The sequence below is a fragment of the Mesoplodon densirostris genome, chromosome 16 (genome assembly GCF_025265405.1).
Source record: "Mesoplodon densirostris isolate mMesDen1 chromosome 16, mMesDen1 primary haplotype, whole genome shotgun sequence".
Lineage (NCBI taxonomy): Eukaryota > Metazoa > Chordata > Mammalia > Artiodactyla > Ziphiidae > Mesoplodon > Mesoplodon densirostris.
Window position 1 is genome coordinate 68,321,526 of NC_082676.1, and position 15,316 is coordinate 68,336,841.

A 15,316-nucleotide genomic window follows, 5' to 3' on the forward strand; every position below is an offset into this window, starting at 1 on the left:
GGCGCCTGCCATTCCAATAAACAACGAATGTTGCCTGCCATCAAGGCATGTCTCTGCAGCCACACCGAGGGTGCACCCTGAGGGGACTTCAGGATGGAGAAAAACAGGATATTGGCCCTAGATAGCTAACGTGCCGTATCAAAGGAATAATTTCACTGAGCCCAGACTCTTGCATCTTCCCATGCATAGAAAAGTGCTAAATTCGTTAAGTTGGGATATGTGTTCTTTTGTGACTAGTGGTCATCTTTTGAGGTTCAACCACGCGTTTTTTTTTCAGCAAAAACTCCTACATATCCTGGCTCCTCCCATACCTCTTTGAAACAGTTCCCCAGAGCTAGCTGAGCGGCTGTCTCCCAGGTGTAAGCTCACCAAATGAAACATAATTCTCAACTTTCAGGTTGGTGTGTTTTTCCGGTACACAGACTACGAGGGGATCAGCCCCAAGCTATGGTCTATCAGTGAGGTTCCTGTCCCCCCAGTAGATGGATGAGAGGCTGCCCATAAATCTGTGGACTCCACACAGGGACAAGACCTCAGGGCGCACAGAGGGATGTTTCGGTTGCGGACATGGGCTGGAACCCGCGTCTGCCTCCTTCGGCCGTGAGATCCTGGTAATATGCCTTGTCTCTCCCAGTCTCAGTAACCACCCCCGCCATGGGTTTAAGTGAGTTCAAGGGTTATGTGAACTGGTGGACACCACGCCTGCGCGGCGCTCACGGAGCACGGACATAGCCTCGCTCCCGACCGCACGTCCAGCGCCACCCATCGGCGCCCACCCCAGGAGCCAAACGGAAGCTCCCTCTGACACGTCACTTCTGCCAACCGAAGGGGTGGGCTCGGCACCGGATGCGGAAGTCACTGCAGGGGTCACTGCGGAGGGTAGTCTTTAAGGCGGAGGCGTTAGAGAAAGGGGTCACTGCACGGAGAGAAGCTACATGCTTTCGCTACATGCCTTCTCCACGTGGTTTGAAGACAAAAACGGGGGGAATCCGGGCGCCACAGTGGCCGTTCTCCGGTGGCCAGAGCATGTCACCCAGAAACGGCTCCCTCAGAGGCCAGTGGGAGCGGCTGCCGGGCGGCGCGTTTGATGGCGCCGAGCATGCTGGGAGGTGTGGTCCCGGCGCGACCCGAAGATTCTGGGTAGTGTAGTCCTGGCGTCCTGCTGGAGTGGCCCCCGAGCTGGTGGCTCGAGTGACCCCTTGTTCTTTGGTGGCGCTGGTGAGTGTGGCTCCCGCGGGCCCTCGCTGCAGCCGTGCCCTTCCCCGCGCGGAAAGGTAAGTCCTGAAAGACTGGCCTGCGGGCTGGGGCTGGAGACGGTTCGGGTGGTGGGGAGAGGAGGTTGCGGCGGGGACGCGCTGTCGTGGCTCAGGCCGTGCCCTGCCGGGTGTCACATTTTGGGATGTGGGCGCGCATCTCCGAGGACGCGGGTGAAGCCCAGCCGCGATGCCCAGTTGTGACGGCTGCTGGGCTCCGGCCTCCTCCCAGGTTCGGCCTTGGCCGAAATAGCGGTATTGGGAGAGGGGGTTGCTCATGCCACGAGTCCCCGGGTTTAGGGGTTTGAGTAAGTAGGCTTTGGGGGCCTTATGTTTCCGAGGGAGTGCCAGGTGCCAGCAGGCCCCGGAGCCAGGTGTCTCGAGTTCTGGTGGGTGGGAGCTGGTAGTTTTCTTTCGGGCCCGGCTACCCCTCGGCTTTGCTGAGGCCTCCCGCGGATGGGCGGCCGGCGTGGGCGGCCGGCGTGGGCCAGCGCGCCCGGGATGAGCTGGGCGTGGAGTGGCCATTTTGGCGCGATCTTGCGGGGTGTGGGGAGGTGTCTCAGTTTGGCTGGTCGCCCCTGGGTTGGGGACTTGGAGGAAGAGGTCGTCTGGGGCCCACCGAACAAGTTTTTCAGAGGTCCTGGAAACCATCATTGATCACGGGAATCAAGGATTTACACATCTCTGGTGTGGCCCGGCTTTGGGATCTTACGTTCCATTTTAAATTTTTATTACGGAGAAATTTTAAACGGAAGTAAATAGAACTCCGTAGACCTATCACACAGATTTAACCCTTATCACCTCGTGAACAATCTTGATTGATCTCAAAATGATGCACTGAGAATCCTTACAACCCACAGAGGTTCGCTGTCACTGCCCTGCTTAAGAGCCTGGCCTCCACAGCCAGATTTCATCCAGACTCTGTCACCTTATAACTGTGTCACCTTAGGCAAGAGACTGACCTCACTGTGCCTCGGTTATCTCATCTGTAAAATGAAAATAATAAATCTTACTTCACTGGGTTGTGAGGTTAGAATAAGATAAAACTCATCCAGCGCCCGGAACAGTCTCCAGTATATACTAAGTGCCCAGTGAGTGTGAACTTCCCTAGTAAAGATCAGCGGTGAGAGAGCATCAGCTAAGGCCCCGTGTTCTAGCCTATATCCCGGCTCTGTTCCCAGCAGGCTGCCCGCAGTCTTTTCTTCTGTGGCAGGTCCCTTCCCGATGCCTTTAAGGAAGAGGAAACCCTACCCTGCTGGAGCTTGAGAGTTTCCAGCGACTCTCCTGAACCTTTCGGTTCTCATTCTGCCCCCTGTGGCTCCTGCCTGCCCAGAGAGGACTGCCTGGTGGGCCAGGGGAGGACTCCTGGGCTCCTGACAGCCCAGCCTCAGTGGGGACCGCTTGCCTTTTGCCTGCTGAACCATGGGTGGGTTTCCTTCGCTCAACTTTGACATCTTGTGCCTTGTAATGCCCCATCCCGGGATCAGGGCCCCAGCTGGTTTCTCCGGGAAGCAAGGCCTGTGGTAAGGGTGGCCATTTTCACAGGGACTGTCCCTCAGACCCAGCGTCCTCCTTCACTACCCGTCCATCCTTGCGCCAGCGCTCCGTCTTAGCATTTGTTCAGACCTGCTCACTCCCGGGGCTTGTCCGCCGTGAAGGTCTCGGCCTTCTGGTCTCGTTCCGTCCAGCGCCCTCACTGCCTTTTTGTCCCAGGCCTGTCATTTCACACACAGATACCTCAGGAGGCAGCGACTTCTCGTTGTAATATAACCACAATGTCATCATTACACCCAACAAAATTAATAGTTCCTTTTCCAGTTGTTTTAAAGTTTCTTTCAGTCAGAACAGCTCTGGTCAGAGACAGGAGAGGGAGATGTATGGAATTCGGTGTGGTGGTTTTCCCTGTCTCTGCCCCTCTCCCCGCATTTCTTCTAACCTTGCAGATCTGGTTAACATCTGCAACTTCTGCCCTTGGTACAGGCTGGGCCTCTCTGTTCCTTCCAGACTTACCTCCTGTTCGGTGGCTGCCGTGTTCTCTCCCCCGTGCTGTGTGCTGGATCCCCTTCTCCTTCCCCGTCTCCACTCCTGCAGCGCCCTCGCTCCTGCCTCTTCTCCACCTTCTTCTCCCCCGCCCCCCTCCCCCCACCGCTGCCTCTTGAGTTGGGCACCTGAGGTATAAATACGGATCATGCCATTCAGCCTGCTAGAAAGGGACCTTTCTAATCGTTTGCTTCTCTCCCCACGCCAAAGTCAGACTGCCCAGATTCAAATCTCAGTTTCACCATATCTAGCTGTGTGGCCCTGAGCATGTTACGTTACCTCTCTGAGCCTTCTGTTCCTCATCTGCCAGATGGGGATCAGAATGGTGTCCACCTGACAGGGATGTTGGGTGTCATAACCCTAGCCATGCGGTTAGAGCACCTAGTACGTAAATACTCAGTAACTGTTCGTTAGAATTATTATTGATGCTTCCAACTTGTTCTCCAAGTCACCCTTTCAGTGTCCTCCCCTATTCCCCACGCTCGTCAGACCCTGCTTTACAGCTGCATGGAAACTTATTCCATTGTCTGCTTTTGTTTCTCCGTACCTCTCTGCTTGGTATCAACTCCTGTGATGAGCTGGGACGCGCTCCCCCGGCAGAGCATCCTGCACGTCCCCGGCAGTATTCCCGGGCTCCCGTTCGCGGTGGGATGCTTGACACATCAGGACCCCAGGGCTCAGGCTGTGTCATGACTGTCCAGCTGTCCCATTGGACTGGGAGGTGGTTCTTTGACGGTCGGGTGCCTCATCTTGTGCTTCTTGAGCCACTGATACAGTTCCTGGCACCGGGTTAGATAGACTAAGCGAGTGATGCATGGTGAAGACGTGAGTGTCATCCTTGCTGGAAGGATGGAAGTTCACATGGGGAGTCTGATTGGAAAGTGCGCTGTGGGCATTAGTGGAGTGAGCCCTGAATAGCAAGTTAGTGTGGACTTGATGTGGGTACAGGAGGGACCCAGTAAAGGGTCTTGAGCAGAGCAGGGACCACAGTTTCCCTCCAGCTCTTGCCCTGCAGCTTTCCTCCCCTTCAGAGCTAAACTCCTTGAAAGAATTCTCTTGTCTTGCTGTCTCCATTAATATCCTTCCATTGCCTTTTAAATATTCCAGTAAGGCTTTTCAGCTTTACCCACTAAAAAATATTCTCTGTCTAAGTTACCACTGAGCTTCCTGTGGCTGAATACCACCAGTCCATGCTCAGCAACATTTTACATAGTTGCATTCGTCTTAGGATCTCCTTTCATGTTGCTGTCCCTGGTTTCCAGGTTTTCCTCCTACCTCATAGGCTGCTCCTCCTCTGTCTCCTTGGCCGGCTTCTTTACTCCCAGACCCCCCTGTGGAAGGCCTCGCTTCAGCTCCATCTCTCCTTGGTGGCCCCGTCCACTCTCAAGGCCTGAGATGCCATCTCTCTGAGGTTCAGCCAAGATCTCTGCCTTCAACTCCAAATCCCAGTCTCCTGTCTACTTGGCATTTCCACTTGGGTATCTCATGGGCACCCAAGCGTGATGTGTCCAACAACAAACTCTGATCAGCTCCTGTAAACATACCCCGCCCCCTGTGGAGGATGGACAGTTCTTTCAGGGAGTTCAGCTGTAAAAGGGAGCAGAGACATGACAACGCCTTCAGCTTCCTCAGGCTCAGAACTTCGGAGTCGTCCTGGACTCCTTTCTTGCTCTTACACTCCATATCCCCAATAAGCAGCCTCCGCCGCTCCTGCTGTGGTCCGGGCCACCACCTCACCTGGATGGTCATAGCCCTTGAGTGATCTCTCTGCTTCCTTCCTTGTCCCCCTCAGTACAGCTGTATTAGTCAGTTCAGCAGGCAGGTCATGCATTTGCTCAAAGACCTCCAGTGGCTTCTCACCTCAGTCAAAGTCAAAACCTCCCCCACTCAGTGTCAGTCACCGCATACCAGCCACAGTGAACTGTCTCTGTGCCTTGACTGTGCCAGGCCGACTCTCGCCTCAGGGCCTTTGCACTGGCTGTTCTCTTGCATGCGATGCTCTTTTCAAAGTTACTTACTTGGCTCATTCCCTCACAGCCTTCAGATTTTTATTCAATCATCTTCTCAGCAAGGCTTTCCTAACCACTATTTAAAATCTCAAAACCCCGTCTCTTTTGTGTTACTTCTTTTCTGCTTCCCTGCTTTATTTTCTTTATCTCACTCATGACTTTCTGATCTGGTGTGTGTTTTATTTGTTAATTTATTATGTCCATCTTCCTTCTCTAAACTTGCATGTCAGTGAGGGCAGATGTTTTTGTCTTTGTTCACTTCTGTATCCCCAGGGTCTAAGATAGTGTCTGTTGCACAGTAAGAGCTTAGGACATTTTAAATAAGTAATCCAGCCATGTGTAGGTGGAGCTAATTCTGGGAGGAACGGATCAGGCTGGCCGGGATGTCGGGAGATGGTCTGCAGAGCCTCTCTCAGGAGGGACTGTCCCTTCCCCAGCTGGGGTGGGAGTGGGAGGCATAGAGAGTTCTTGGAGGTGGACTCAGCAGGCCTTGGTAACTGGTGTGATTTGGCAGGAAGAGGAGTACACCTGGTGCCTGAGTCAGCATGTGGGTGATGGGAAGGGTGCTTCTGTCATTAACGGAGCTGAAGAAGGCAGAGGCACAGCATGTCTGCGAAGGCTTTCATTATTGATTGCTGCACAAGAAGCTCCCCAAAACCATGGCGCGTAGAGGAGCCACCATGTTATCATCTCTCCCAGTTCCTTGGGTTAAACCCGCTGGGCAGTCCTTCTGCTCCGTGGGAGTTATACATCCAGGTGAATTTTCCCCCAAAGTCACTTGTGGATTCTTTTGGGTTGGACCATCCAAGACGGTTCCGTCACACATCTGGTGCTTTAGTAGACTGGCTGGAAGGCTGGGGGCACCTGGGCCCCACACGCTCTCTCCACGGAGTATCGGGGCCTCTGCTTCTGCGTGGTCCCTCCAGCAGGGGAGTTGAAGTTCTTAAAGTGGCATCTTGGGCCTCCTGAGAGCATAAGCTGTGTAGCCTTCTTAAGACTTAAGCCTGTGGGACTTCCCTGGTGGTCCAGTGGGTAAGACTCCACACTCCCAATGCAAGGGGCCTGGGTTCAATCCCTGGTCAGGGAACTAGATCCCACATGCTGCAACTAAGACCCAGCACAGCCAAAATAAATAAATAAATATTAAAAAAAAGAAAAAGACTTCAGCCTGTAACTGACACAGTGTCACTTGTGCTACACTTATTGGTTAGAGCAGGAACGAGGTCAGCCTGAAGGAGTTCCCAATGTTTGACGTTGAAATAATCTGAGCAGCAAAATAGTGATAATATTCTTTTTATTTTATTTTTTCACATCTTTATTGGAGTAAAATTGCTTCACAATGTTGTGTTAGTTTCTGCTGTACAACAAAGTGAATCAGCCATATGTATACATATGTCCCCATATCCCCTTCCTCTTGAGCCTCCCTCCCACCCTCCCTATCCCACCCCTCTCGGTCATCACAAAGCATTGAGTTGATCTCCCTGTTCTGTGCAGCAGCTTCCCATTAGCCATCCATTTTACATTTGGTTGTGTATATGCGTCAGTGCTACTCTTTCACTTCATCCTCTTTTATTTTTTTATTGGAGTATAGTTGACTTACAATGTTGTGTTCATTTCTGCTATACAGCAAAGTCATCAGTTGTACATATACATATATCCACTGTGTTTTAGATTCTATTCCCATATAGGTCGTTACAGAGTATTGAGTAGAGTTCCCTGTGCTATATAGTAGGTTCTTATTAGCTATCTATTTTATATATAGTAGTGTGTATATGTCAGTCCCAACCTCCCAATTTATCCCTTCCCCCCCAACCTTTCCCCCCAGTAACCATAAGTTTGTTTTCTATATCTGTGACTCATTTCTGTTTTTTAAGTTCATTTGTACCATTTTTTTAGATTCCACATATAATAAAGTGATAATATTCTAATATAACCCATAGGATAAACTGTAAATCCACACTGAAATAAATAAGAAGGGACAACTCTTGCTTACAGAAAACTTCCAATTAATTAATTTTTCATATTTATTTATTTGGTTGCACCAGGTCTTAGTTGGAGCAGGCAGTCTCCTTAGTTGCAGCATGCAGACTCTTAGTTAAGGCATACATGTGGGATCTAGTTCCCTGACCAGAGATCGAACCCAGGCCCCCTGCATTGGGAGCATGGAGTCCTATCCACTGTGCCACCAGGGAAGTCCCCAGTTAATGAATTTAGATGAAAGAGGGAAATAGAACATTGTCATTTGGTCAACACCACAGTAATAATTGTTGCAGACAGGTCCCACAAAATTATGCCGAAATTAGTGGGTGGAAGATTGAAGAGAAACAGGTTATTTGTATAATCTCAAAGTATCTCTCCCAAGATACATATTAATTATAAAGGGAAAAAGAGTGCCTTTGCAATGGAGAAAGCCAGCAGACACTGCCTTAACCAAGTGATCAAGATTAAGGTTAAGGGCTTCCCTGGTGGTGCAGTGGTTGAGAGTCCGCCTGCCGATGCAGGGGATACGGGTTCGTGCCCTGGTCCGGGAAGATCCCACATGCCGCAGAGTGGCTGGGCCCGTGAGCCATGGCTGCTGAGCCTGCGCTCCGCAACGGGAGAGGCCACAACAGTGAGAGGCCCGCGAACCGCAAAAAAAAAAAAAAAAAAGATTAAGGTTAACATCGTCAATAATGAAACATATGAATATCACGAACCCCTTGATAGGGTGCACTGAAAAAGACACATGACTTCTGAGGAATTCTAGCCCCAAATGAACTAATACCATTCTAATCATTTTTTAAAAATCAAATAAACTAAAATTGAGGGATGTTGTTCAAAAATGTCACTTTCATGAAAGAAGGAACTGTCACAGATTGGAGGAGAGGAAAGATATATGACAGCTAAATGCAATGTTGGAAGCTCAGTTGATTCCTGGACCAGAAGGACAGGACATTAGTGGAAAGACTGTTGAAATGTGGTTAAGAGTTGTAGTTTTGATAATAGTATTAATGTTAATTTCCTGGTTTTGATCATTTTATTTTGGTTTTCCAAGATGTTAACATTAGAGAAAACTAAGTGACGGTTATATGGGAATTGACATTTTTGCAACTTCTTTTTAAGTCTAAAATTAAAAATGAAAAGTTTTATGGATTCATCAGTCTTACATTGAATTAGATGTTGGAAGAATGAGAGTTGAGTTTTGTTAAAGAATATTTCAGCATGTATAAATGCAATCATGATTTTTCTTCTTGGATCTGTTCATTAATATGGTGTGTTATAGTAATGGATTTTATAATACTGAACCAGTCTTACATTTCTGGGTAAATCCCACTTTGTCATTATGAAATATTTTCTTATTGCTTTGAACGATGGTATGTTTTTGCCATACATTTAATGTGGTAAAATATATATAACATAAGATTTACCATCTTAACCATTTTCAGTGTATAGTTCAGTAGTGTTAAGTACATTCATATCATTGTGCAACCATCGCACTCTCCACCTGCAGAACTGAAACTCTGTACCCATTAAGCAGTAACTCTCTATTTCCGCTTCCCCCCAGCTCCTCTCAACCTTCATTCTACTTCCTGTTTCTATGGATTACTCTAGGTACCTCATATAAGTGGTATCATACAGTATTTGTCCTTTTGTGTCTGGTTTGTTTCACTTAGCATAATATCTTTAAAGTTCATCCATGTTGTAGCACGTGTCAGAATTTTTTTGGAGGCTGAATAATATTCATTGTATGTATATACCACATTTTGTTTATCCATTCATCTATTGGCAGACACTTGGATTACTTTCACATTGTAACTATTGTGAATAATGCTGCTCACACAAGTGTACAAATATCTGTTCAAGTCCCTGCTTTCAGTTCTTTTGGGGAAATACCCAGAAGTGGAACTGGTAGATCATATGATAATTTCTTTTTTTTTTTTTTTGATAATTTCTATTTTTAATTTTTTGAGGAACTGCTATATTATTTTCCATAGTGGTTGCACCATTGTACATTCCCCCCAGCAATGCACAAGGGTTGAATGATGATTATGAAAAGTCTGATGGAAGTCTGGTATATTTTTTGCCTAGAGTCACTTAGGATTTTTGTTGTTATTCTTCAAAGCCTGATAGTTTTTCCAGTAGATACCTTGAAGTTGTTGGTTGTGAGTCAATTTTTCCCTTGTACTCTGTAAGCCCTTTCATATTTAGATTCAGGTCATTAAAAAAAATTTTATTGGAGTACAGTTGATTTACAATGTTGTGTTAGTGTCAGGTGTACAGCAAAGTGATTCAGTTATACATATACATATATTCATTCTTTTTTAGACTCTTTTCCCATATAGGTTATTACAGAGTATTGAGTAGAGTTCCCTGTGCTATACAGTAGGACCTTGTTGTTTATCTATCTATATCTATCTATATATTTTATATATAGTAGTGTATGTATGTTAATCCCAAGCTCCTAATTTATCCCTCCTCCCCCCCCCCACATTTCCCCTTTGGTAACCATAAGTTTGTTTTTGAAATCTGTTTCTGTTTTGTAAATAAGTTCATTTATATCATTTTTAAAAATTAGATTCCAGGGGCTTCCCTGGTGGCGCAGTGGTTAAGAATCCGCCTGCCAATGCAGGGGACACGGGTTCGAGCCCTGGTCCGGGAAGATCGCACATGCCACGGAGCAACTAAGCCTGTGCGCCACAACTACTGAGCCTGTGCTCTAGAGCCCGTGAGCCACAACTACTGAGCCCGGGCACCACAACTACGGAAGCCTGCGTGCCTAGAGCCCGTGCTCCACAACAAGAGAAGCCACTGCAATGAGAAGCCCGTGCACCTCAAGGAAGAGTAGCCCCCACTCGCCGCAACTAGAGATAGCCAGCGCACAGCAACGAAGACTCAACGCAGTCAAAAATAAATAAAATAAATAAATAAATAAATAAATTAGATTCCACATATGAGTGATATCACATGGTATTTGTCTTTCTCTTTCTGACTTCACTTAGTATGATTATCTCTAGGTCCATCCATGTTCCTGCAAATGGCATTATTTCGTTCTTTTTTATGGCTAATAGTCCATTGTATATATGTACCATATCTTTTTTATCCATTCCTCTGTTGATAGACATTTAAGTTGCTTCCATATCCTGGCTACTGTAACTAGTGCTGCAGTGAACATTGGGGTGCATGTATCTTTTCTAAAGATACATACCCAGGAGTGGGATTGCTGGATCATATGGTAGTTCTATTTTTAGTTTTTTAAAGAACCTCCATACTGTTCTCCATAGTGGCTGTATCAATTTACATTCCCACCAACAGTGCAAGAGGGTTCCCTTTTCTCCACACCCTCTCCAGCATTTATTGTTTGTAGATTTTTTGATGATGGCCATTCTGACTGGTGTGAGGTGATCCTTCATTGTAGTTTTGATTTGCATTTCTCTGATAATTAGTGATGTTGAGCATCTTTTCATGTGCTTTTTGGCCATATGTATGTCTTCTTTGAAGAAATGTCTATTTAGATCTTCTGCCCATTGTTTGATTGGGTTGTTTTTTTGACATAGAGCTGCATGGGTTGTTTGTATATTTCGGAGATTAATCCCTTGGCGATTGCTTCATTTGCAAATATTTTCTCCCATTCTGTGGGTTGTCTTTTCATTTTGCTTATGGTTTCCTTTGCTGTGCAAAAGCTTTTAAGTTTAATTAGATCCCACTTGTTTATTTTTGTTTTCATTTTCATTAGCCTAGGAGGGGGGTCAAGAAAGATATTGCTGTGATTCAAGTCATCTATTTTTGAAGTTTTCTTGGGTTATAGTTTTAAATATTAGTTCTGTTCCCTTCCTCCACCCCAACCCTTTTTTGGTTTATTTCTTTGTTTTCTTCTGCAGGAGCTGCAATTATACAAATGAAATTCTTTGTTTGCCTGTTTTCCATTTCAACCATTTTTTCTCTAACTCTTCTTACTTCTTTATTTCATTTTCATTTCCTCCTGTTAGCTTTCAGTGGCCATCATGTTTTCATTTCACTCTATTCTTCTTGGCGTCTTATAATTTAGTCTTCATTTCTTTCTTTTTTTTTTGGCTGTGTGGTTTGCAGTATCTTAGTTCCCTGCACTTATTTACAAAACAGAAACAGACTCAAATATTTCAAAAACTTATGGTTACCAAAGGGGAAATGAATTGATCATTGATTCTAATGGCCAATTTTTGTAACCTTCATTATTGCTTTAGGTTTCTCTGGTTTTGTTCACAACGCCATGTTTTTTCTGTGTATACTTTTTACTATTTAAAAGAAAAGTCTTAAAAATAAAGGAGGCAATAACATAATGAACATCCTTATGTGCATCATCTTGATTTAACACTTGTTTATATTTTGCCATATTTGTTGCATCTGGGTTTTTGGTTTTTGGGTTCCTTTGGTGTTTAAGAATTTTAAAATAATTTCTTATTAATGGAAAAATTTCAAACATATTCAAAGCAAGGAAACTATAATAAAACCCCAGCTTTAACAGTAATCACTGTGTAGCAATCTTGGGAGGGGGTGTGGTTTGTCCAATTTTTCCTGAAGTGTTTTTGTTTGTTTGTTTGTTTTTATAAATACATTTATTTTTGGCTATGTTGGATCTTCATTGCTGCCCGTGGGCTTTCTCTTGTTGTGGCTGCGCTGCGTGGGCTTCTCATTGCGGTGGCTTCTCCCGTTACAGAACACGGGCTCTAGGGTTCAGCAGAGCACGGGCTCTAGGGCTCATGGGTTTAGTTGCTCCATGGCACATGGGTTCTTCCCGGACCAGGGCTTGAACCCATGTCTCCGGAATTGGCAGGCGGACTCTTAACCATTGCACCACCATGGAAGCCCTCCTGAAGTGTTTTTTTTTTTTTTTTTTTTTTTTTTTTTTTTTGCGGTATGCGGGCCTCTCACTGCTGTGGCCTCCCCCGCTGCGGAGCACAGGCTCCGGACGCGCAGGCTCCGGACGCGCAGGCTCAGCGGCCATGGCTCACGGGCCCAGCCGCTCCGCGGCATATGGGATCCTCCCAGACCGGGGCACGAACCCGTATCCCCTGCATCGGCAGGCGGACTCTCAACCACTTGCGCCACCAGGGAGGCCCTCCTGAAGTGTTTTTAAAAGCAATCCCATGGATCATTTCATCCATAAATACTTCAGTGTATATATTTTTTAAAAACAACCACAATAATACAATTTTCACAACCCCTCAAATAAATAATGATTTGTTAACATCTACAGTCAAGTAGATAGCCTGAAAAATGTCCTTCTACATTTAGTTTGTTGGAATCAGGAGAGTTTGGGACCAAACCTACTGAAGGCCTGACTCTGAACTTTTTTCCAGGGCTCTGGTAAAAACCAGACTGTTACACTTCCACCATGCCACCCCTCCCCCAGTTGTGGGGTTGGAGAGCAGACTCTGACTTGCTCACTGGGAGAGCATTTCCAGCTGACACCCTCTAATTTCTGCTTTCCTTACCCGGATCTGCCTTCTGAGATATCATCCTTTAGGGATACCAGGAAAAATGGCCACAGGGTCCTGGGAAGCCAGGGTAATGGTGAGTGTTTCCTGCATTTCCACACTGGCTGTCGCAGGATGGACACAATCCTTTCTCTTGTCTTGACCACCTTGTTGGCACCTGGCAAAGTCCAGCTCTAGTCCTGGAAGTGTAACTTATCTTACCTGCAACCTGTTTGACCCATGACTTGGTCAGTTTAGGAAGTTACCATCCCTGGAAATATTTCCCTTGGAAAGGCACAGGATCAGAAAAGATGCAAGAAAAACCTTTAGTTTACACCTCAGATTGAACCTTGGCACAGAGACACGCTACCACAACAAAAACGAAAACCAAGCAAATCTGGGGAATCTGAGTTCCAGAGTTGCCATACTATAAGATTCGGATATCCCATTTTCAATAACAAAAAAATCACAAGGCATACAGAGAAACAGGACAGTGTAGCCCATTCTGAGGTTAAAAAATAAATCAATAGAAATGACCCCCAATAAAGGGCAGATGGTGGACTTACTAGACAAAAGACTTTAAGACAGCTGTCAGAGCTAATGGAAAACATGAATGAGGTCAGGAAAACAATGTAAAAACAAAATGGAAATGCCAATAAAGAGATAGAAAACATGAAAAGGAACCAGGAAGCTTAATGAACTCTAAGTAGGATAACCTCTTAAAAGAGACCCACACCAAGATACATTATAATCAAGCCAAAGGCAACAGAAAATCTTGAGAGCAGCAACAGAGAGCTCAGAACTTAATCACAGATGTATGATCAGGTGATTTTCAACAACACTACCAAGACCATTCCATGTGGAAAGGACAGTCTATTCAATAGGCGCTGCTGGGAAAACTTATACCCACATGGAAGAGAATGAAAATTAACTCAAAATGGATCAAAGACCTAAAAAGTTAAGAGCTAAAACTGTAAAACTCTTCGAAGAAAACATTGAGGAAAAGCTTCATGAAGTTGGATTTAGTTATGATTTGTTGGGTAATAATACCAAAAGCCCAGGCAACAAAAGAATAAATTGTACTTCATCAAGGTTAAAAACTTTTGTGCGTTAAAGAGTGTATATTTGCAAGTCATATATCCGATAAGTAATTAATATCCAGAATATATAAAGATCTCAGATAGCAACAACAAAAACCAAACACCCCAATTCAAGAACCGTCAAAGGACTTGAATAGATGTTTTTGCCAAGAAGATATACAGATAGCAAATAAGCACATAAAAAGATGCTTACTGTCACTAATCATTAGGGAAATGCAAATAAAGACCACAGTGAGATCATTTTATACATTTCACATGATGGCTATTACCAAAAACTCAGAGAGCAGCAAGTGTTGTCAAGGATGTAGGGATACTAGAATCCTTTTACATTGCTAGTGGGGATATAAAATGGTGTGGCTCCTGTGGAAAACAGTAGAGTAGTTCCTGAAGAAACTGAACATAGAATTACCATTTGATTCAGCAATTCAACTTCTGGGTGTATACCCAAAAGAACTGAAAGCAATTTGTATGGTAGTATTATTCACAATAGCTAAAAGGTGTATACAAACCCAATGTCCGTCAGTGGAGGAATGGTATATACATACAGTAGAGTATTTTTTAGCCTTAAAAAGAAAGGAAATTCTGAGTACATGCTTCTATGTGGCTGAAACTTTTTTTTTAATTTTTATTTTATATTGTAGTATAGTTCACAATGTTGTGTTTCTGGTGTACAGCACAGTGATTCAGTTATACATACACGTGTACCTATTATTTTTCAAATCCTTTTCCCATTTAGGTTGTTACAGAATACTGAGCAGAGGTCCCTGTGCTATACAGTAGGTCCTTGTTGGTTATCTATTTTAAATATAGTAGTATGTATACATCAATCTCAAACATCCCTCCTCCCCACCTTTCCCTTTTGGTAACCATCTTTGTTTTCTAAGTCTGTGAGTCTGTTTCTGTTATGTAAATAAGTTCATTTGTGTCATTTTTTTTTTTTAGATTCTGCATATAAGCAAAATCATATGATATTTGTCTTTCTCTGTCTGACTTACGTCACTCCGGGTCCATCCACGTTGCTGCAGATGGCATTATTTCATCATTTTTTATGGCTGAGTAATATTCCTTTGTATATATGTACCACATCTTCTTTATCCATTCATCTGTCGATGGACATTTAGGTTGCTTCCATGTCTTGGCTATTGTAAACAGCGCTGCAGTGGACATTGGTGTACATGTATCCTTTCAAACCATGGTTTTCTCTGGATATGTGCCCAGGAGTGGGATTGCTGGATCATATAGTAGCTCTATTTTTAGTTTTTTAAGGAACCTCCATACTGTTTGCCACAGTGGCTGCACCAATTTGCATTCTCACCAACAGTGTGGGAAGGCTCCCTTTTCTCCACACCCTCTCCAGCATTTATTGTTTGTAGACTTTTTGATGGTGACTAGTGTGAGGTGATATCACATTGTAATTTTGATTTGCATTTCTCTAATAATTAATGATGTGGAGCATCTTTTCATGTGCCTCCTGGCCATCT

At 45.0% G+C, this 15,316-nt stretch overlaps 1 protein-coding gene across 1 annotated transcript in view; it reads left to right on the forward strand.

Moving 5' to 3' along the window:
- Nucleotides 1-888: 888 nt before the first annotated feature.
- ZNF133 (zinc finger protein 133) overlaps nucleotides 889-15,316 on the forward strand; it is a 33,569-nt gene continuing 19,141 nt past the window's right edge. Inside the window, 2 exon segments of the mRNA XM_060120215.1 lie at nucleotides 889-1,123; nucleotides 1,126-1,274. Of these exon segments, the coding sequence (XP_059976198.1) occupies nucleotides 949-1,123; nucleotides 1,126-1,274 (324 nt within the window). The 5' untranslated portion in view covers nucleotides 889-948.